Source organism: Mesocricetus auratus, unplaced genomic scaffold (genome assembly GCF_017639785.1).
Source record: "Mesocricetus auratus isolate SY011 unplaced genomic scaffold, BCM_Maur_2.0 Super-Scaffold_100021, whole genome shotgun sequence".
Classification (NCBI taxonomy): Eukaryota; Metazoa; Chordata; class Mammalia; order Rodentia; family Cricetidae; genus Mesocricetus; species Mesocricetus auratus.
In genome coordinates this window covers 29,409,058-29,430,893 of record NW_024429202.1, presented here as the reverse complement: position 1 = coordinate 29,430,893, position 21,836 = coordinate 29,409,058, and the positions used below count along the sequence as shown (strand labels likewise).

The window sequence follows — 21,836 nt, the reverse complement described above, 5'->3', positions numbered from 1 at the left end:
CCCTGGTTATCAGGCAATTATTCAACACATTCTGTCATTACACATCAGTTTGAATTCTCTACAAATGGAATCATACAACAAATGCTGGAATCCTCTGGAGCTTCCTGCACTCGTAATTATTTTGAAATTCACTCATACCGCAGTGTGAACCCACCATTCACTCATTTTACTGTTAAATAGCTTTCTACTGTAATAATAAATATAAAAATGTATCCAGTCACTTGTTCATGGGCAGCTGAGCTCTTTCCAGGCTTGGGCTGTTGCAGATAAAGCAATGAACACTTGTGCGTGAGTCATTTGGGTGGACATAAGCTTTTAATTATTTTTGGTAAACAGGAATCTTGGATAACTAGCTCATGCGGATGGTGACATCACTGTTTTTCAAAATGGTTGTTGAATTTATAATCCTGCCAGTAACGTATGATCCCAGACACTCCACATCCTTGCAAATATAGAGCATAGCTGGCCGCCATTCTAACACTCACATAATAGTGTCTATTTGTGGCTTTAATGTGGATTTCTCATTGCTAACCAGGATGTGCATCCTTTCGTGTTATTTACCATATACACATTCTTCTGCTAATGTTTTGTTTTACCCTAAAACAGGGTCTTGCTATATATCCTAGGTTAGCCTTGAACTCATGGTCCCCCTGACTTTGCATTTTCAGCAGTGGGATTACAGGTGTATACCCCCTTGATCTGGTCCCATTCATATTCTTTTCTGACAAAAATGTCTGTTCAAAAGTTTGGCTCATATTTTGAGTTTCCTCATTATTGAGTTTTGAGATAGGCATTGTGGCAGGTACCTGCAATCTCAGCCCTTGGGAGGCCAAGGTAAGAGAACCAAGAGTTTGAGACCAGCCTGGACTACATAGGGAGACCCTGTCCTCCACTTTTGTTCTTCATGAAAGTTATGTTGGTATGCTAATCCTTGGCCTTTCCAGTTTGCTGGTATGTGGGTGTGTGCACCTGTATGCATGTGTATGTGTGTGGGCATGTGAATGTGCAGACGTAAACAAACGGGGTCCTGTCTTCTGCCTTGAACACAAGGCTCTCGGTGGACCAGGGACTTCACATTTCAGTTATGCTGAAGGTCAGCAAACTCTCAGGATCCACCTGTCTCTGCCTATGATGCCAGAGTTATAGGCACCTGCGGCCACACCTGGCTTTTCCACATGGGTGTTGGGGATTCAAACTCAGGTCATCACAGTTGCAGAGCAAGGGCTCTTACCCACTGACCTACCATCCAAGGCCAAGTTGGTTGGTTTTTACTAAAATCCTGCTTGAATTTTGACTGGGATCTTACTGAATGACAGCTCCGTTGGAAGAGAATGGACAGCTTCCCACTGTCAAGTCCTCCGACAAACACTGACTGCACCTCTCAGCCGTGTTTCACTGTGGTCCATGCAAAGACCTTTCATGTCTTTTGGCAGATGTATCCCCACATAGTTTTCTTCTTCTTTTTATTTCTGATGCTGTTGTCAGGGAGTTTATTTAAAATGTCTATTTTCAGGACTATAGCTCTATAATAGAGCTTGAAGTCAGAGATGGTGATGCCTCCGGACATTGCCTTGTTGAACAGGGTTGTTTTGGTGATCCTGGGTCTTTTGTTTTTCCATACAAAATTGATTATTGTTCTTTCAAGGTCTGTGAAGAATTGTGCTAGTATTTTAATGGGGATTGCATTGAATCTGTAGATTGCTTTTAGCAGGATTGCCATTTTTACTACATTGATCTTACCTATCCAAGAGCATGGGAGATCTTTCATTTTCTGAGGGCTTCTTTAATTTCTTTCTTTAAAGACTCAAAGTTCTTGCGATACAGGTCTTTCACTTGTTTGGCTAGCATTACCCCAAGGTATTTTATGTTGTTTGTGGCAATTGTAAAGGGTGATGTTTCTCTGATTTCTTTCTCAGCCCTTTTATCATCTGTATATAGTAGGACTACTGATTTTCTTGAGTTGATCTTGTAGCCTGCCTCTTTGCTGAAGGTGTTAATCAGCTGTAAGAGTTCCCTGGTAGAGTTCTTTGGGTCATTTATGTAAACTATCATATCATCTGCAAATAGTGAAAGTTTGACCTCTTCCTTTCCAATTTGTATCCCCTTGATCTCCTTTTGTTGTTGTATGGCTCTGGCTAGAACTTCAAGTACAATATTGAAAAGGTATGGAGAGAGTGGACAGCTTTGTCTTGTTCTTGATTTTAGCGGAATTACGTTGTGTTTCTGTCCATTTAGTTTGATGTTGGCTGTTGGTTTGCTGTATATAGCTTTTATTATGTTTAGGTATGCTCCTGTTATCCCATATCTCTCCAAGACCTTTATCATGAAGAGGTGTTGGATTTTGTCAAAGGCTTTCTCAGCATCTAGTGAGATGATCATGTGACTTTGTTTTTACAGCTTGTTTATATGATAGATTACATTGATGGATTTTTGTATGTTGAACCATTATCCCTGCATCCCTGGGATGATACCTACTTGATATCATGGTGAATAATTGTTTTGATGTGTTCTTGGACTTGATTTGCCAGTATTTTATTGAGTATTTTTGCATCAATGTTCATGAGGGATATTGGTCTGAAGTTCTCTTTCTTAGTTGTGTCTTTGTGTGGCTTGGGGGTCAAGGTTATCGAAGCCTTGTAGAAAGAGTTTGGCAATGACCCTTCTGCTTCTATTGCATGGAATACTTTGAGAAGAATTGGTATACGCTGTTCTTTGAATTTCTGGTAGAATTCTGCACGGAGGCCATCTGGACCTGGGCTTTTTTTGGTTGGGAGACTTTTGATGACTGCTTCTATTTCCATAGGGGTTATAGGTCTATTTAAATTGCTTATCTGTATTGGCACAAAAATAGACAGGTAGACCAATGGAATCAAATTGAAAACCTTGATATTAACCCACACATGTATGAACATCTGATCTTTGACAGAGAAGCTAAAAATATACAATGGAAAAAAGAAAGCATCTTCAACAAATGGTGCTGGCATAACTGGATGCTGGCATGTAGAAGAATGCAGATTGATCCATGTCTATCGCCATGCACAAAACTTAAGTCCAAATGGATCAAAGACCTCAACATAAATCCACCTCTTAGAAGAGAAAGTGGGTGGTATTTTTGAACGAATTGGTACAGGAGACAGCTTCCTGGACATAACACCAGTAGCACAGACAGTGAGATCAACAATTAATAAATGGGACCTCCTGAAACTGAGAAGCTTCTGTAAGGCAAAGGACACAGCCAGCAAGACAAAAAGGCAGCCCACAGAATGGGAAAAGATATTCACTAACTCCATATCTGACAGGGGGCTGATGTCCAAAATTTACAAAGAACTCAAGAAGCAAGTCTCCAAAACACCAAAGGATCCAATTAAAAAGTGGGATACAGAACGGGACTGATCAAGACACCCTGAATGTGGGTGTCAGTGAGGAGGCCTAGGTAATCTATTGAGCCTTGGGTAGTAGATCAGTATTTATCCCGGATATACAAATGGACTTTGGACTCCCATCCAACAGTGAGATATGTACTCTCACCCTGAACTCTTGGGGGAAGGTCTAGGCCCTGCCCTGTATGAAATGACAGACTATGGACACCCCCATGTAGGGCCTCACTCTCCCTGGGGAAATGAGGGGATATTGGGGGGTTGGTGGGAGGGCACGTGAGAAGGGGAGGGAAATGGAGAGGGACCTGGAATTGACATGTGAAGCAACCTTGTTTCTAATTTAAATTTAAAAATAATATATATATCTATTATCCTTTGCTAGAAGGTAGACACAAAATTGTTTTTTTGCACATTTACTCTTATGACTTGTCATCTAGCTAACTTAAATAATTAGTTCCAGTAATTCCTTTGTGTATTCCATGGTATCTTCTAATAGATGATGCTGCTGAATGAAAATAAACATAGACTCCTGCCATCTGGTGCCCTTCACTTCTTATGCTTCTGATGCGGTAAAGTGGCGAGAGCAAGCATCCTTGTACCTTGCCTGGTATTTGAGGATTTTATTATTACAAAAGTATGCATTGAATTTGGTAAAAAGTTTTAATGTATGAATCAATTGAAATGGCTATATTTTTAAAAGATGTATTTAATTTTATGTTCATGAGCGTTTTACCTGCATGTATGTCTGTGCACCACATGCCTGGAACCTGTGGAAGCCAGAAGAGGGTGTGTGATCCTGGAGTTACAGTTGGTTGTCAGTTGCTATGTGGGTGCTGGGAAATGAACCTGAGTCCTCTGGAAGAGGAACAAGTATTCTCAATCACCAGGCCATCTCTCCAGCCTTAAGTTTTGTTTTGTCTTTAATAAGCTGGGAAACTATTGGTTATTGACAGCTGCTTATGACCCAGTTGATGACTCATACCCATTCACACATGGTCAGCACTGATTGGACTCAGGAAGCTATTAATATTTTTTTAAAGACATGAAGTCATGAGAGACATGTGTTGGTGGCTCCTAAGAGAGTTCAAAGGGAATGGTGGAGGATGTGTACATGTATGAGATTTCCAAAGGATAAGTAAAAATAACAATATTTGTCTGGAGAGATGGCTCAGAAGTTAAGAGCACTGGCTGCTCTCCCAGAGGAGCAAACATCTGTGATCTAGTTACAGGGGACCCAATGTCCTCCTCTGGCCTCCAAGGACACTAGTTATGCATGTGATACACATGCAGGCAAAATGCTCATCCACATAAAACAAGAAAAACAAAAATAAGTGTGCTGATATAGTGAGCTATATGTTGATTTTTTAAATGTTAAACTAGCATTCTGCACTAAATCCAACATAGTCAGGGTATGTCAGATGTTTCATGTATTTTATTTGTTAAATTTTGTTGGTGATTTTTGCATATTTATACCTGAGGAATATTACATTCTAGTTAGATTTCTATATCAAGTCAGTGTTTGTCTTATAGGAGGAGTAGAAAAGTGCCCCCTCTTTTCAAAGTTCTAGAAGACTCTACCTACAAAGATCAACTTTCTTTTCACGACAGAGGATCAAACCCTTGCATGTGCTAAGCAAATGTTCTTCCATTGAGCTATACCTTCAGCCCTAGAACTGATACCACTTTCATCTTAAGTATTTGGTACAATTCAGCAGTGAGGCCATCTGGGGCTGGAGTCACCTGTGAGGAAACCACTTAACTATGAGCTCAATCATTTTTGATAGATAGAGGGCTACTTATACTTTATATGAATATAAGCTTTCATTCTCTGAAATGCATGCCCAGTAGACCAAGGGCCAGGTCATATGGTAATTAAATATTTTGCTTTTATAGAAATGACCAGCCTGCTTTTCAGCATGTCTGTATTTTGTACTCCAGCCAACAATGTGTTAGTGACGTTTCCTCCGCCATTCTGATGGACATGGAGTGACAACGCCTGGAATTCAGCTTGTGTTTAAGGCTGGTGGTACCCAGCCCCCTCTCATGTGCTTATTCAGCACATCCATGGGACCTCTTCAGCGGAATGGTTGCATGTGTCTGCAGGTTTTCTAAGTGGACTTTGTTCTTATGGCCCTGGGGATTGAACCCAGGATACTGTCCATGCTAGACAAGTGCTATACCACTGACCTATATCTCCCCTGACCCTCTTTAAGCTTTTCTTAAAGGTTTCACTACATTTCCCAGGCTGGCTATTCTAGTGTGCTTTCTGTTGCTGTGATAAAACCTTCTGACTAAAAGCAACTTGGGTCAGATTGTACGGGTCACTGTCCTTCACTGAAGGCAGTCAGGGCAGGAACTCAAGCAGGAACCTGGAGGCAGGAAGTGAAGCAGAGGCCATGGAGGAGTGCTGCTTACTGGCTTGCTCCCTCTGACTCCTTCAGCCTGCTTTCTTATGTGCCCCAGGTCCACCTGCCGAGATGTAGCACTGCCCATGGTGAGCTGGACCCTCTCACATCAATCATTGATCAGGAAAATGCTCTCAGACTTGCCTGCAAGCCAGTCTGATGGAGGCAATCCCTCAATGAAGGCTCCCTCTGCGTCAAGGGGTCCTGACTCTGGATTGTGGGGAGTTGACATAAAAAAAAATACAAACTAGCCAGCACACTGGCCCTGGATTAATACAACCCAGGCAAATCTGGAACTTCTGATCCCCTTGGTTCAACCTTCTGTGTAACTGTGATTTCAGTCCTGTGCCAGAGGCCTAGCTTCTTTCTAGAACATTTATGATTTTGTGTTTTATATTCAAGCTCATGATCCACTCTGCGTGTGCATGATCTATACGTGCATGAAGGCCAGATTTAGGCTGAGGTTCATCATTTTGCCTGTGGGTGGCCAGTTGTTCCAGTTGTTGCTGGAAAGGTGATCTTTCCTTCTCTGGATTGTCTAGAAGCAGTCAGGAGTGTTGTGGACGGTTGTTCCAATGGTCTGTGTAGCTATCTCCCACCAAAGCCATGTTGTCTTCATTAGCACAGCTTCACACACACACACACACACACACACACACACACACACACACACCTTAAAACCAGCTACAGAGCTTTTTTCCCTTTCATTATGGGTAGATGTTTCCCTGCTGTCCAACATACCTGGTAACATCTGATTGGTTTCCAGACAATGTAGACATTTTTATTTTCTTATCATTACATGCATATGGTTGAGTTACTTGGAAATAGTTTCATTCTCTCAAGCCTTATCCTTAAGATTTCCACTATGGAAGCATGACAATTCTGTGTGTTCTACAAAAGACCCAAAGGAGGACGAGGTTTCCCATTCTCACTGACCAAGCCATTACTATTGATTCCCTGCCTTGGGTGGTCTCAGCACAGCACAGTTCCCTCTGATCCTCTGCCGAGTTTAGTTCACAGACTCGAGTAGTCTTCTCAGTCTAAGCATTGCTCAGCTTCTGATTTGTGCTTATAACTCCCTGCTACAGTTTAAAGTCTCTTCCTGAGTATACAAGAAGGCAAAAAAGCAACAATCCTACATTCCTTTAGCAGAGCTCTTTGAGGATTAGGGAATACTTTCATTTACTTCCCCCGCTTTGCCCATCTGAGTGAAGTGTTTTATTAGATGGTCACATGGTTACATCCCCTTAGAAATTAGGAGACAGCTATTTAGCATCTGTGATTATTTTTTGAATGTTTCTCATACATATGTGTTTATACAGCAGAAGTTAAAAGCCATTATATGTATGGTCTGGAGAATTGGCCCAGGAGTTAAGAGTACTGGTTGTTCTCACAAAGGACCCAGGTTTGATTCTTAGCAGTCACATGGTGACTTGCAACCATCTGTAATTCCAGGGCATCTGAAGCTCTCTCCTGGCCTCCTTAGGCACCAGGCATGTGTGAGGCATACAGATATATGTGCAGGCAAACACCTATACACATTAGGTAACAAAACAATATATTTTTTGAAAAATTAAAAATAAAACACTCTTTACATATGGATCCCTAGGATCCCTTTTTTAAAAAACAGACCTCTGAATTTTGACAAAATGTTCCTAATTATTGAACTAAGTGGTGGTTAAATTGGATCCATGTAATTTTATATTTTTGTGTCTATATAAGGCTTCCTATCACAAAAAGTAGAAGAAAACAAAATTTATTAAGATCCTTGGGCCATTATATTTATAGGACTTCCTGGCTTGTACCTTTTACCATAAGGTCCAAATGTCATAAGTGTCCTGAGATCCTTGGGCCACTTTTGGAGAAATACTGGTGCATCATTAGTGTATTGGCTGCTTATATACTTTTGTATATGGCTGCAGTTTTCCCAACTCAGGTGCTGGCCCGATCTGAGACTTGTAACACTCGAATAGATGAATGAACCATCTTGTTCAGTGCATCAAATTCCCACCTGAATATCCTGAAGAATGGGATCCTTGCAGCCAAAATTATAAGCACGGAAATCTCCTCCAGTCAAAGAAGCAAGCTCCTTCAAGAACTCATTTGCAACCTCATCATTGTAATTGAAGGAGATGGCGTAGATAGGAATATTCTGAAAGAGTTTGACGTGGTCCATCACCATTTCCGGTGGCTGAAATGATAAATAAGAGAAATGGGGGAGGGTAAAAAAAGAAAGAAAATGGTATCATGTGACAAATTCTTCATATTTGCCATAGGCAGTCAAATTCTGAGATAGGAATTGTGCATACAGTGCGTGACTTTTTGTCTATGTGTTAGTTCACTTCAATATGCAAATCACCTACCAAAGAGCACAGGGACCCCAAAGGCCATGGTTTTCTCCCTCTGAAATTCACACTGTGGTAGGAAAAGGAAGTTAGGAAAAAGGTTTGTCTAACAGAATCACCTCAACTTGCAGCGTAGAAGCCATGCCAGCTGTGCTGTGGTCTGGACTAGGTAAAGGATCCTGGCCACTGGGATCCCACAGAGTGGGTGCCTGGCTTCCCAATTTGACTTCTAAACATCTCTATCAAGAGAGTAAGTTCTGCTTTTGCCATGTAAGCAAGTTGCTTCTCAGAGATAGAGGGAGAGAAAAAGAGAACTGTTTGTTGAAAGTCTTTCCATGCACTGGGTATTTCATTAAGGGCTTAAGTTCCTTGTTCCTCTTTAGTTAATCCCTTTAAGCATCTTGTGGGGTGGTTCTGGAAGGAATGCTGGCTGTCCCAGCTACTATCCATTCTTCTTGTCTTTTTAAACTACAAAACACTAGGTTTATTTTTTTATGACAGTAATATTCTCAGTTTAAAAAAAAAACAAAGCACAAAAATCATCAGTGATAACACAGTACAATTTACCATTCACAGTTACGAGTGGCCAAACTACCCAATTCTGACACACGAGATCTAGAAGTTCTCAGGGAGAGATTCCCTTTCTCCATATGAAGACAGACAAGAGTCTAACATCCTTCCCCATCCCTGGGAAGTGGCTCTTCCTCCCGCAGCAGTAGCAGCTGTGCTGCGACCATGAGGACAGAAATCATATTCAAAGATGGTGGAGTGTGAAGACAAGAGAAAGCCTGCATTCTGGGACACACGCGTGGGTCGTTGCATAACTAGGACAGCTACAGCTGGGTTTCTCATCCCTGCATATGCAGCTCTTAGTTGTCTGTCATTTGCCTGCTATCCTGTCTTTCCCCGGCCATTCCCTCCATTTAGTGGTGGAGAAACCGAGGTTCTGTACGATTAAGCTTCCCCGTGTCACCAAGTTCTCGGGTGATAAAGGTAGACAGCACACCCACACTCCAGTTCTAGGAACACTGGCAGATGATTTACTCCCCCGGAGTGTGACAAAGATCATCTCTCGGTGAGGATCAACTTGCAGTACCGTTGCTTGCCTCCCAAGAAAGAATTCCTCTGCCATCTTCCTCCCCATGACAGCCCAACTAGTACCTGCAGAAACTGTCCCCAGCTGTCCCAGGACCCTCTGTACCCTCGGTAAGAAGTTCCTCTTTGATTATCCATCTCACTGGCTCCATCGTCTACCTGTGGTTCCTGCCCTTTGTCCTTTGACCTTGCCTCATCTGCTTTCCCACGATCCCTGGGGAAGGGGTGATGAATGAGAGGGGACTGTATTCATAGCCGACTGGCCTTCCCTGAAGAGGCTGCTGTTCAGAAGGTCCCCAGAGACTGAGCTTGTGTAAGCCATCGCTCAGACACACCCCAGTCTGTTTAGCTCTAGCCTTGAGTCTACACTACTCATAAACATGTTTACTCTGACCATCAGCTGCTTTACTAGCCAAACATCAATTCAACATAACCAACAAGCTGCCCCCTATTTCTCTTGTGACCTACAAGGCCTGAGAGAAATGTGCCATTGTTGGGGGATGTCCTTCTGCATGCTGTGAAAATACGTTTCTCTTATTGGTTGATGAATAAAGCTGTTTTGGTCAATGGACAGGCAGGATTTAACCAGGCAGGAAATCCGAACAGGGACAGAGAAAGGTAGCAGGCAGAATCAAGGAGATGCTGTGTAGCTACCAGGAAGGTAGGACACAGAGTCATTCTCCAGTAAGCCATGACCGCATGGAGATACACAGATTAATAGAAATAGGTTAATAATTAAGAAAGAGAGAAAAAGCTAGCCAATAAGAAGCCTGAGTCATCAGCCAAACAGTTTATAATTAATGTAAGCCTCTGTGTGTTTATTTGGAACTGAATAATGACTACAGGACAGGGAGGGACAGAAACCTCAGTCCACATGCCATCCCTGCCGGCTTCCAGATCAGCTCCCCTTTCTAAGCGCTTACTAGATACTAGGTAAGTGCTGTGCTTGGGCTACTCTTCTGAAGGAAGTATTCAGGTTTCATTTCTTACTAGGACCATACAGCCTCTGCTCCTCGACTCAACAAGCCAGACAAAAGACAGACCCTCACTCTGGTCATCAAATGAATGGTGTTGTCAAGGCACCACTCTTACATTAACTTACAGCTGAGATACTTGCAAGGGGAAGGAAAACAACAGTGCTATAATTCCAACTGCATGCTGGGAACCATAGCTGGTGTCTCTACTTTGTTAGCTATATTACATCATGAATTCATTTGCTCACTGCCTCTCATTCCACTAAAAGCTTCCCTGGAGGCCAGTACCTTGTCCATCTTGCTCACCATCGTAGCTTCAGGAGAGAAGAGAAGCTCTGGTACTCACTTGATATTTATGGACGTCATTTATGGAAATATTTCATTTATTTCCTCAGAGCAACCCTGGGAGGAAGGAGGATTAGCCTTAAACCACAGATAAGGAAACTCCAGTTGCCCAAGGATGCTCTGATGGACAGTGTTGGGTCAGTTTCTAACCCAGGTTTCCATCTCTAAGCTACTTCCATTACTCTATCCAACTAAAGTGCACATTAGGAGCAACATAGTAAGCCCACCACTGTTCCCAACCCCTGCTCCATAATGCTAAGCTTGCACGGTGTTCCAGCACCCCCTGTGGCATTAGAGAGCTGGGGAAGAGGGAAGGCGTGCCCTAGACTGGAAAGCAAGCTCCATGCAATGCAATAGCCATTCCTATCTTCTGCCTGCTGAAGACTGCTGCAGCTGGTTTACAGCCTGGGGGCACTGAAGAGGAACACTCCAAAGGTCAACATCAACTGCTCCTCACAGCAGCCTGGCTCACTCTGATTCTTCACAGAGGCTTACTGACAGGTTCCTCTGGGCCATGGAGGGGAGGAGCCATCGCCTCTCACACTCCTGTGAAACAGTGAGGAAGCTTTTCTCAGCCCAGGGACTCTCTCCTATGCTCCTCACAGAGGCTGCCAGCTCTCTTCAGTCCCCTAGAGGAGACTGAGCAGCAAGGTGTGCAGTGAGCTCTCCATCATCAACCCAGAGCCATGGGAAAGCGGGAAACTGGATTTCCTTGCTACCTTAAGGTCTAACTAGACAGGCTCCTCATCTGTGACTTCCCATCCCCTAGACTTCACAGGGCTCATGCTAGGATCTATCTGCTATTCTCAATTTAGAAGGATGCAAAAATATTCATCAACTCCATTTGTAAAGACTTTGAAGGAGTCCTAAAATAACCATAGTCAAAGTTGGACTAGACTTCACCCATAATGAAGACTGGTGTTTCTAGAATTCTTGTAACATGATGAGTTTTAAAGACATGTGTCACCTTCTAATGCTGGCCTGACCATGCAACAGACAGTAAGCAGATGTCGGTGGATCTAGATGGTCCACATGTCCATCCAAGAAGGAAATACACTGCCCCGTATTTTGAGTCACACCGGCCTTACACAGTGAGCTTCCTCAAAGGTAGTGAAAACTGACAAACAAACGACTCCACCCCATTTCCACCCCCAAGGGATCCTCCCTTCTTCCATCTCAACTTATATGAAGAATGTCCTGAGAGAGCTCAGGGCACCTGAGCCACGTGTAGGCTTGAACTTGTTTTCACTCCTAAAAAGAGGCTGGGTGGGACTTGTTAATATATTTTACACAGAACACAAATATCTGGTATCCATTTGCTTTGTTGACAGGATCTTCAAGACAACACAAAGAGACCCACATGTGAAAGAGTAAACATGAACACCAAACACTTTTTTGAAGCATTTATAAATCATGTTTTGGGCAACTGTCATTCTTCGAACTCCAGCTGTCACCTCACTCCTCAGTGTTTCGTGTTTAAATGAATCAAAGTCTCTCTCAGGAAAGCTACTGATCCTCAGAAAGCTACGAGAATGTGTTTTGGATATACTGATGTGAGATTTTAGATCCTTGGAAGGTTATGCTGTGGGCAACCCTGAGCCACTGAACCACCCTCATATTTCTTGGGGCATCTGGACATCCATGTAGCCCAAGCATACAAATAATCTGCTCACCAGCACCCCAGACCTGTTTGCTCCTAATTGAAATTCCACTTGGGTTGCTAATATCATAGTGAGTCAGAAAACAGTTAACCACTTTCTACCCTCCTCCTGCCTTCTCCTCTCCCCCCCACTGCCTGATCCCAAGCTGGGTACCAAGCCCTGTTGACTCTGAAGGAACCCTCTCCCTCCCCAGGTGATACTGCTTCCAGGCCCTTGTCGAGGCCCCAGCAGAAGCTCTGGTACAGCTTGTCCCTGGCACTATCAGGGCATCATGTTTCCAAGCTATGGAGGGGCGGCAAGTTCTGTTCTTACGAGAGGTCCCCACTGTGGTGACGCCCACCCTTCTAACCTGCACAGCAGCCCCTCCTCACACTTCCTCGCCTTACATCCATTGCACATTTCCCCCAAGCCCTGCCTGTTTCTCTGGGTGTGACCCTCCTGCCCATAAGCCCGCTCTTCTGTATCCACCACCCAGGACAATTTGGTCTTCCCTGTTCAGAAAGCTCTCTCTCCTTTCCAGATACAGTACATATGTCTACTAGGGGACCCTCCCTGGTTTTCTGTCCATCTTTTATAGCTAAATCCATCCCTCTGTGCTGCTAGACATAGACCAGACAATCTCAGCCCCTGGATTGTATCAAAATGAACTGTATACATCTAGCACATTCCGTAAAGGTAAACTCCCCTAAGGCAAGGATCACTCAAAGCTTGGCACCACCTAGGACACACAAGAGAGTCACAGACTGCTTCTGAATAGAAAGCCCAGTGAAGTTGACAGGGAAAGCATTCCAAATTAAATTTCACTAGAGCACCACTACTCTGCCATGAGTCTAATGCAGTGATAAAATCCGGTGGCTTCAGTATTTAATCCTTGAGCCGTTTGACACAGGGTATTTTAGAATAGGCAGTCTACACATATAAACATCTTCTGAGGCAGGATACATGTTGATACTAATTCACTTTAGCAGTCAATTTACATTGTGCTGGCCTGGAAAATCCTCGTATTTACTTAATGCCTGGAGTCCTCGTCTTTCATTCACAAGAAACAGAACAGACTCTTCTGAAACTTCTCAAATATTTTCCAGGCAGACTAAACAAAGCCAAGAGCATTTCAGTTGAAAGGCATGCTTTTTGTTTAAGGGAGGGTAAAGCTAAAATTGGGGATAGAACCAAGGATGTTGCCCAGTGACATGTTTAGATTGAGTCCTCAAAGGAAAGAAATTGAGAGCAATCTCCATGGTCCTAGCTTGTCATAAAACATAAGCCATGTACAATGGAAGGCAGGCGTCTCCCTCCCTGGGCATGGTCTCCAGGCCTGTGAATATGGGTCACATTAAGCATAAAACATTCATTGCCATCAGTATGGCCATAAATGTTCCTTAGAGTTACAGAAGGCATGGGTGTTCCTTGGTGTCTTTTCTTACTTCACTTCTGTTTCCCCTATGCCAGGGACATAACTCTCAACACCTCTGGGGGTGGGGGACTCTGGATATTTAACCCAGAGCCTCCTGAATGCTTAGGCAAATATTCAACCCTGAGCTATATCTATAACCCTCTTTTCAAGTTTTTCAAAACAAAATTTTGACATGGGGTCCTTGCTAAGTTGCTTATGTAGCCTTGAACTCATTCTATAACCAAGTAGCTATTGAACTTGCCATCCTCCTGCCTCAGCCTCTCATGTAAGTGGAATGACAGGTCTGAGTCACCAAGGTCAGCTTCTCTGTGATGTCCCCTGTGAAAGTCTCAGTACCCCTCTCAGCATTCCCTTTCAGGACATTCTTGAACTTGTCTTTCTAGCAGTTGTAGTGAGTACCTGATCGGGTCTCCCATCTGTCAAAAGGTAGATGGCTTGCGTTTCTTTATCAGCAAAAGCAATTTTCAGGGCGTTCAGGGTATTTGTGGAACTTCCAACCTATGGGGGAAGAAAAGAGACAACCAAAGGAGATTGCACAAGCAAGTGAAATATATTCTCTGCTCAATGGCGTGCGGGGAGGTGGGGGGGGCGGCTTCTGAAATAAGAAACAAAATTTCATTGAGAAAATGATTTAGGACCAGCTATTCCAAGAAACCAAATCTCCAGGTGTGCCATCAGGGTCTCTAGCCAGGTAGTCCAAGGTCTGCTATAAGTCAAGGCTGTGGGTTTCCTGCCTTGACAACTGAGGTCTTCAAGCAATTTCATCTGTGTTTTTGTGTGAGATGCTCACTCAGTTAAGGATGGCTTTGCTGTCAGCAGGGCTGAATCAAGCAGCCTGAATGCATCCCAGTTGGGATCATGTTTGTTTCAACTCAGGATTTATTCATGCCACCCAGTACTTGGCAAACTCGAGTGTGGTCTTATTGATGGCCTAATGATGAACACATGAATGTTTCCAGCATAAACCTACAAAGACTAGGGTGGAGAACTGACCTTAAAATACATGGCATATTATTGGGTCTTATGGCATGGGGTCATGATGTTCTGTTTTGTGTATGATGAAATAAACAGACATAGCGTGCAACCTGGATCTATGGGTTCCATATTCTTGGGATTCAATCGAACAAGTTAAAATATTTAGGAAGAAAATTACACAGATACTGAATATCAAAAAAGTTGTCCCCCCCAATATAGTAAGTATGCACTATACTATCGTAAGTATAGTTTCATTTATATTATGTACATATACATAACTTGGTAACTGAAAAGATATACAATGATATGCATAGCTCATATGCAAACATGTTCCATTTTATATAAGCAACATCTGTCAGTTTGGGTATCCATGGGGGAAGGGGGTGATCCTAGGACCATTTTCCCATAGCTACTGAGGGCTAACTGTATAAATTAAAACCATAATCAATCAAAGAGAACAAATGATGGCTTATTTTCTCTCTCACATATGACATTAATCATAACACCATCCACAATTCTTTGTATAAAATAGAAAGAATATACATATTGCATGTCAAGGAGAAATAATGATAGGTTTTTAACAATGTCACCAAACATATCAAACAATTATAAATTAGAAAATCTCATGTATTGGTACAGAATGGGGTGAAATCAGATAAATTAGACTCACTAGAATGCACTTTATTTAACATACAAAAATGAGCCTTACCAAGATATAATCTCTGTCAGTAAGACACACAGGACTTCAAGATTTCCAAAGCCTACTTAAGTCCTCCCTCATCTCAGAACCAGGGTATCAATTCAACTGGAGTGAGCAAGAAAAGCAACAGTGATTGACCCAAGCAAGCAGGAATTTATGCAAAGGGCATCTGGATGGCTTACAGTGTTGCCATTTGGCAGGAAAACCTAGCTTGGGACCTCACACCATGGAGCAGGGACCCAAGTCCTGCTGCAAGCCCGCCTGGCAGGGGCCCCACTGCAATACCACCAGGGCACCAGATGCTGTGGTTAGCCACACCAAACCAGGAACTGTCAGCCATGAGATGGACCAGCAGCCCACTGCCTCTGCCACCCAAGAAGCTTGACAAGTCTGCATGTGCCACTGCTGTCAGGATGCTCGCTGGTAGACCCACCATCTGGAGTCACTGTCTCTCAATTCAAATCCAGGGAGGGTACTCTGAGGTTGTGCACCTGAGCGGCGTACTTGCTCCTGAGCCGAGTGGAGGCCAGAGTTTCAACTTCCGTAGGGTGGGCAGGTTCTGCCTCCCTTATAGGAATCAGGCTGAGAAGATGAAAGCTGGTGATGAAAGGGATGACAAATATCCAGCTCATATCCAAATCTTGTCAAGCTTCACTGTGGGCCCTGAATGCCCTTTCTGCTAAAGCTGCTTAAACTCAGACACAGGTATAGGTGCTATGTATGACTCCTCCCATGCAGTTCCTTTCCTCTTCCGTTAGCCTCCACTAACTGTCTGTGGGTATTTAATAAGCACCCAGGACCCACTTGACGTGCATCAAGATGGGACTAGAACACAACTTAGCAAACTGGACCAAACCCTGTCTTAAGAAGAGCTGACAGGGTAGTGCCGAGAGCTTGGAAACACTACCAAGCACTATGCTAACACTGCCCCAATGATGCCTGGCATAGGCTGCATTGCTCTAGCTGAGTGGATAGTTAAAGGCACCTCAAGGTGGGGCCAGCATGGAAGACTACCAAAACATGAACGGATGAGCAGGCAAATAGAGATTACTATGCAGGCGCCCACTTCCTATTTTGTTCAGGATTGGACAAGTAATTTTAGTGCTGCAGCATCCACATGAAGCAAAATGTTGGAAAAGTGGGGCAGTGCTGAAGGTAATAATAAAAAAATCTACCAAGTAAATCTACTGACTAAGTAAGTCTACTGGACTAAGCACACACTGTTCCTGCATTTTTACCCTATGGCATAAGGAGACTTGAAGTTAGCAATTTCTATCCCTGTGTCCCCAGAAGGTCTCCCACCAGCAACAGGCAGCTCAGGGATTCGCCTTGCACCCCTATGACAGCACCAAGCAGGAACTGAGGGGAGTCCCGGAAGCATGAGGGGCTCTGCAAACTAAATTGTTGCTGGTACAAAAGCCCACACACATGTAAGCCAGATCAAACAGGCTAAACCTAAATACGGTGACTGCTTGCTAAGTGACAAGACTTCAATGGGATTAGAGTCTCCTGACATAATAATAAAAATTCCCCAGAATGCAATAAAGAAAAATCACTCATCCTACAAAGAACCAGAAATAGCGGAGAAAAGTGGTCCAACTGATGCCCTCAGGGATCGCAGAGACAATAATGCAGATAGAATATTAATACTATAAGAGTTTCTGAAAAAGACAGAGGGGAGAGTGAAGAATTAAAAAAATATTTACGGCTTTTTAAGAATCCCCAAGGGCCTGGAGAGATGGCTTGTACTTTTAGAGGATCCAAATTTCCTTCCCAGCACCCACACTGGGTGGCTCACAATCACGTGTGACAGCTCCAGGGCATGTGATGCTCTGACCTATGTGGGCACCTGCATTTACATGCATAGCCCCACTTTATACACACGTACGTATATACAATTTAAAATCATGAAAAATAAATCTGGTCCATTTGAACCTGGGTGTTCACTTTAACATCTCTCCCTTCTCTGTCCTAATGGTGTTTCCCCTTTTGACACCCTGTTTGGTTTTAAAGGTTGCTTCTACTACATTTATGTATTTACTTTGTGTTGGCGTAGCGGGGAGCTTGGACATGCCAAGGCAAGTGTGGCAGTCAGAGGACAACCTGGAAGAGTCAGCTTTCACTGCCACCGTTTGAGTTCCGGGGGACTGAATGTCGTCAGACTCCGTGGCAAGCACCCACCTTTACCTGCTGAGTCATCCTCTGGTCTTTGAGTTCTTCCTTTCTTACCTGTTTCACCAAGCACCTTCCACCCTAACTTATTTGCTTTCTACCTGTCTCTCTTAAATGCCCCTCTCTCCTACTGAGAACCTAGCTTGAAAATTTGCATCTGATATGTAACTAATTAGTCCATAAATATTTACTGTTTGACAACTTTTGCTTCAAAAACTGATATATGATAGTTTTTTTACTTTATCCTACCACATAGATGGTTCAGAAGAACAGATTTATATAAAAATGCTAATGCAGTAGTAATTTTACAAGGGGCTTATCACAGTGGTTTGAAGAGTTTGTCTATAATCTTAGTGGTAGAATGAGGCAGGATGGTCACAAATTCAAGTTCAATGCTAGCCTGAGCTATATAAAAAGTCATACCTCAAGAAGAGCAACAACAACAAACATAAAAATTTTGACAACTGTTAAAAAGAAATAAATATTTTCTTAAAAAATCCTCAAATTTACATACATGGCCTCCTGGAGAAGGGAAAAGGGACAAGAACTCCTGAGCAAGACTAGGGAGAGGGGTAAGGGAGGTAGGAAAAAGAGAAGGGGAGAAGAGGAGGGGTAAGGAGGACATGAAGGATCAGGAAGACAGAGTCAGGGGAAGAATAGAAGACAGCAAGAAAACAGATACCTTAGTAGAGGGAGTCATTATAGGCTTAAAGAGAAATCTGGCACTAGGGAAATGTCCAGAGATCCACAAAAATGACCCCAACTAAGAATCTAAGCAATAGTGGAAAGGCTACCTTAAATGCCCTCCCCCTATAATGAGATTGATGACTACCTTAATTGCCACCCTAGAGCCTTCATCTAGTAGCTGATGGAAGCAGAAGCAGAGACCCACAGGAAAGCACTGAACAATACTCCTGGAATCCAGTTGTAGAGAAGGAGGAGTGATGAGCAAAGGGGTCAAGACCATACTGGAGAAACCCACAAAAACACTGGACCTGACCAAGTGAGAGCACATAGACTCCAGTCATAAAGCTGGGGAACCAGCATTGGACCGAACCAAGCCATCTGAATGTGGGTGCCAGTTAGAAGGCCTGGGCAGTCTATGGGACCTCTGACATTGAAACCAGTATTTATCCCTAGTGCAAAAATGGGACTTTGGGAGCCCATTTCCCATGGAAGGATGCTCTCTTCACCCAGATACATTGAGGAAGGCCTAGGCCCTCCCCCAAATGATGTGACAGACTTTGGTAATCCCCCAGGAAAGGACTCACCCTCCTTGGGGATTGGATGGAGGGTGGGATGGGCACATGGGAGGGTGGGAGAGGGAACTGAGATTGATATGTAAAATATGATTGTTTCTAAACAAAATAAAAATACCCTCAAATTTGCTGAAATTATAAAAACTACAATTCAAGAAGCTGAGAAACCCCAAATAGGTTAAAAATCTCTGACAATCATAGCTAGACACATTGTATGTAAATTTCTGAAAATTAAAGGCACACACACACACACACACACACACACACACACACACACACACACACACACACACAACCTCCCTAAGAACAGCCAAAGAGAAATAGCATGTTACAGTGCCCATTAAGGAATTCCAATTTGGGTGGCAGCCACTTCTCATCTGAAACCACAGAGACATAAGGAAGTGACCCAACTTGTTTCAAGTGTTGAAAGGAATGAATCCCCAGTCATAACTTATATCTGGTGAAAATATCCACTCTAGGGCTCATGGAGAGCTATGAGATTCTATTGCTGGGAGTCTCATCTTTAAAGGGTGGCTAATGGAAGCTTATGGCTCAAAAGAACAATAATAGAAAATCAAACCCTGAGCATGGAAGTCATTACAGAAGACCATCCTTAACTGCCCAAATTTCTCAAATCATGTGTTACAGTTTAAGCAGGTTTCATACCAATAATGACTTACAGAAGAGCCATTTCAGTTACACTTCTAATATGTATGGAGCATAAAGGGTGCAAATTGAGATCAGGCTTGCTCACTTGAAGTCATAACACATCAGGATCGGGAGCTGCAATAAATGATAACTTTGCATATGGAGAACCACTAGAAGGAGCGCTCAGAAAACCATATGAGGTGTTACAGTAAAAAGTAAAATGAATAAGTTAAAATGGAACACTAAAAGTACCCAAAGGACCCACTAGAAGGCAAGAGAAAAGAATGAAACCAAGGATTCCACAATAAGCAAACAACCAAATGGTAGACATTAGCCTTAGATATCAATAATACACACACAGTCTCAATACCCCAAAACTTGACAGGGACTGGAGAACTTACAAAATTTTGACCAGATCCCTTAATGTCTACAAAAAAAAAAGCCACTTCAAATACAGAACCATGGATAAACAAGGACAAAAGTGACACATTGTAGGTTTATTCTTTTAAGCAGGAATAGCAATGCTAACAGCACACTTCAGGTTTTCTGGAGTGGGGTTGTTGGGTTTTTGTTTGAAGTTTTATTTTTGTTTTTGAGATTACATCTTGCTAGGTAGAGAAGATGGCTTTCCAACTCATTACCTTCCTGCCTCTACCTCTTAAGGACTGGGCTATTCATATAGGTACTAAAAAGCCTGACTTACTACACACTTTAGAGTAGTGAACATTATTACTAGGGACAAAAAGGCCTATTAACTAATGACAGAAGGCTCAATCTACAAAGACAGCAACTCTAAATACATATGCACCAAACAACAGGGTTTCAAAATACACAAAACAAAATTTGATGAAACTGAAAAAAAAATAGAGAAATGACCAATTATGGTTATTTTCTTTAACAGACAGCACTGTGGGAGTTAGAGTCTATATTTTCCATAATTTCTAGTAAGTTTTAAATTTTTATGAAACATATTACAAATATAAAAACAATTTAAATCATGCCAAGTTTGCCTTCAGCCATCATGCAATCAAAGTTAATAATAGAAAGATAACTTGAAAACCTCCCAACACTTGGAAGTCAAATAATGGGTTTTAAATAAGTCAATGGTTCAAAAAAGAAAACATAAAGACCTTAAAATTTACTAGATATTACAGGAAATTAAGTAAAACACTTAAATCTATAGAATGTAGCTGGTGGGGAAATCTGTGCCAACTAGTAGTTTACTCTGGGATAATGGAAACACCTCCAAAAGCAAGCTGTGTTATTAACTAAAGAACCTTGGAAAAGAAGAGCAACACCCACTCAGAGCAAGCACAAATAAAGAAATAACACAAGAGCAGAATCAGAGAAATTCAATAGTACAGCAATACAGAAAACTAATGAAAACAGGGTGGCTGGTTTTAAAAAGCCAATGTAGCTGGGTTCAGTGATTCCTGCTATGTTTTTGCCAGTTGGGAGGCTAATGGGAAGCTGGATTTGGTCCAACCTGGGCTACACAGCAAGAGACTACCTTAGAAGAAGTCAGGCATGGTGGCACACACATGTAATCCCAGATACATAAGAGACTGCAAGTTCAAGGCCAGCCTAGGCAACTTAGCAACCCCAACCTCAAACTGAAATTTGAAAGGGCTAGGGCTGAAGCTCAGTGAGAACACTTGCCTAGCATGTTTTAGGCTCTGGTTCAGTTCCCAGTGTCACAAAACAAAAACAAAAATCTGAAGAACATTCTAGAAAATATCAGTCAGTGTTCTTCAAAAGTATTAAGATCATGTAAATTCAAGGCAGACCAAGAAGCTTTCTCCTACTGGGGAAGACTAAGGAGATACTGCAGTCAGAAATGTTTTTTTTTGTGGCAAATCTGATGCCTCTGACTGAACTGAACTGCCATTCTGCTAATAGTAAGAATGTGAATAAAGCAGAGCTCACTAATGTATTCGCCCAATAGGACTGAATGTATAATACCTCAGAAGACAGCCAGTTCTGTTAGCAACAGAGATAGCTCCTACTACTGGTAAAATGGAGAACACTGCTACTACTGGAAACTTAACAAGTTGAGTATGACCCTGACACTCTACTCCCAGGATAAGATGGTTAATTACTTAAAGATTTTTACCTTCTTATTCAACATTCTTCCTTCTTTTCTCATTTTAAAAACAATCCCAAAAGAACTGGGACATCCCAGGGTATGCCTGGGCCTGTTTTGATCAGTCAGGATTCAAGGAATTCAGCTAACATCTGGTGTGGCTGCTGGGCAAATCTAGGACTCTATACTCATGCAGCAAGCTATTTTAAGCAACTTTTTAAACAGTTCTGTCTCAGATATTTAAGTGTCTCTCAAATATCTGGAATGCCATATGGTTCTGGAGCATATTCAAAATTAAGAGAAACTTAAGGCAAGAAAAAATTCTAGAAGAAGAAAATCTTTCCCAGTAGTCCATGTGACAAAAAGCAACAGCCTTGCGTATC

At 42.5% G+C, this 21,836-nt stretch overlaps 1 protein-coding gene across 6 annotated transcripts in view; it reads right to left on the bottom strand.

The window, feature by feature from the left end:
- Vwa3b (von Willebrand factor A domain containing 3B) overlaps positions 1-21,836 on the bottom strand; it is a 175,361-nt gene that overhangs the window by 60,987 nt on the left and 92,538 nt on the right. For all 6 annotated transcript variants that reach the window (XR_005870130.1, XM_040729482.1, XM_040729485.1 and 3 more), the window contains 2 exons: positions 14,016-14,114; positions 7,794-7,973 (listed from right to left, as the gene is read on the bottom strand). Coding sequence is in view for 5 of the 6 variants with exons in the window: in XM_040729482.1 (XP_040585416.1) it covers positions 7,794-7,973; positions 14,016-14,114 (279 nt within the window). In the remaining variant the exon portion in view is untranslated. The remainder of the gene's footprint in view (positions 1-7,793; positions 7,974-14,015; positions 14,115-21,836) is intronic.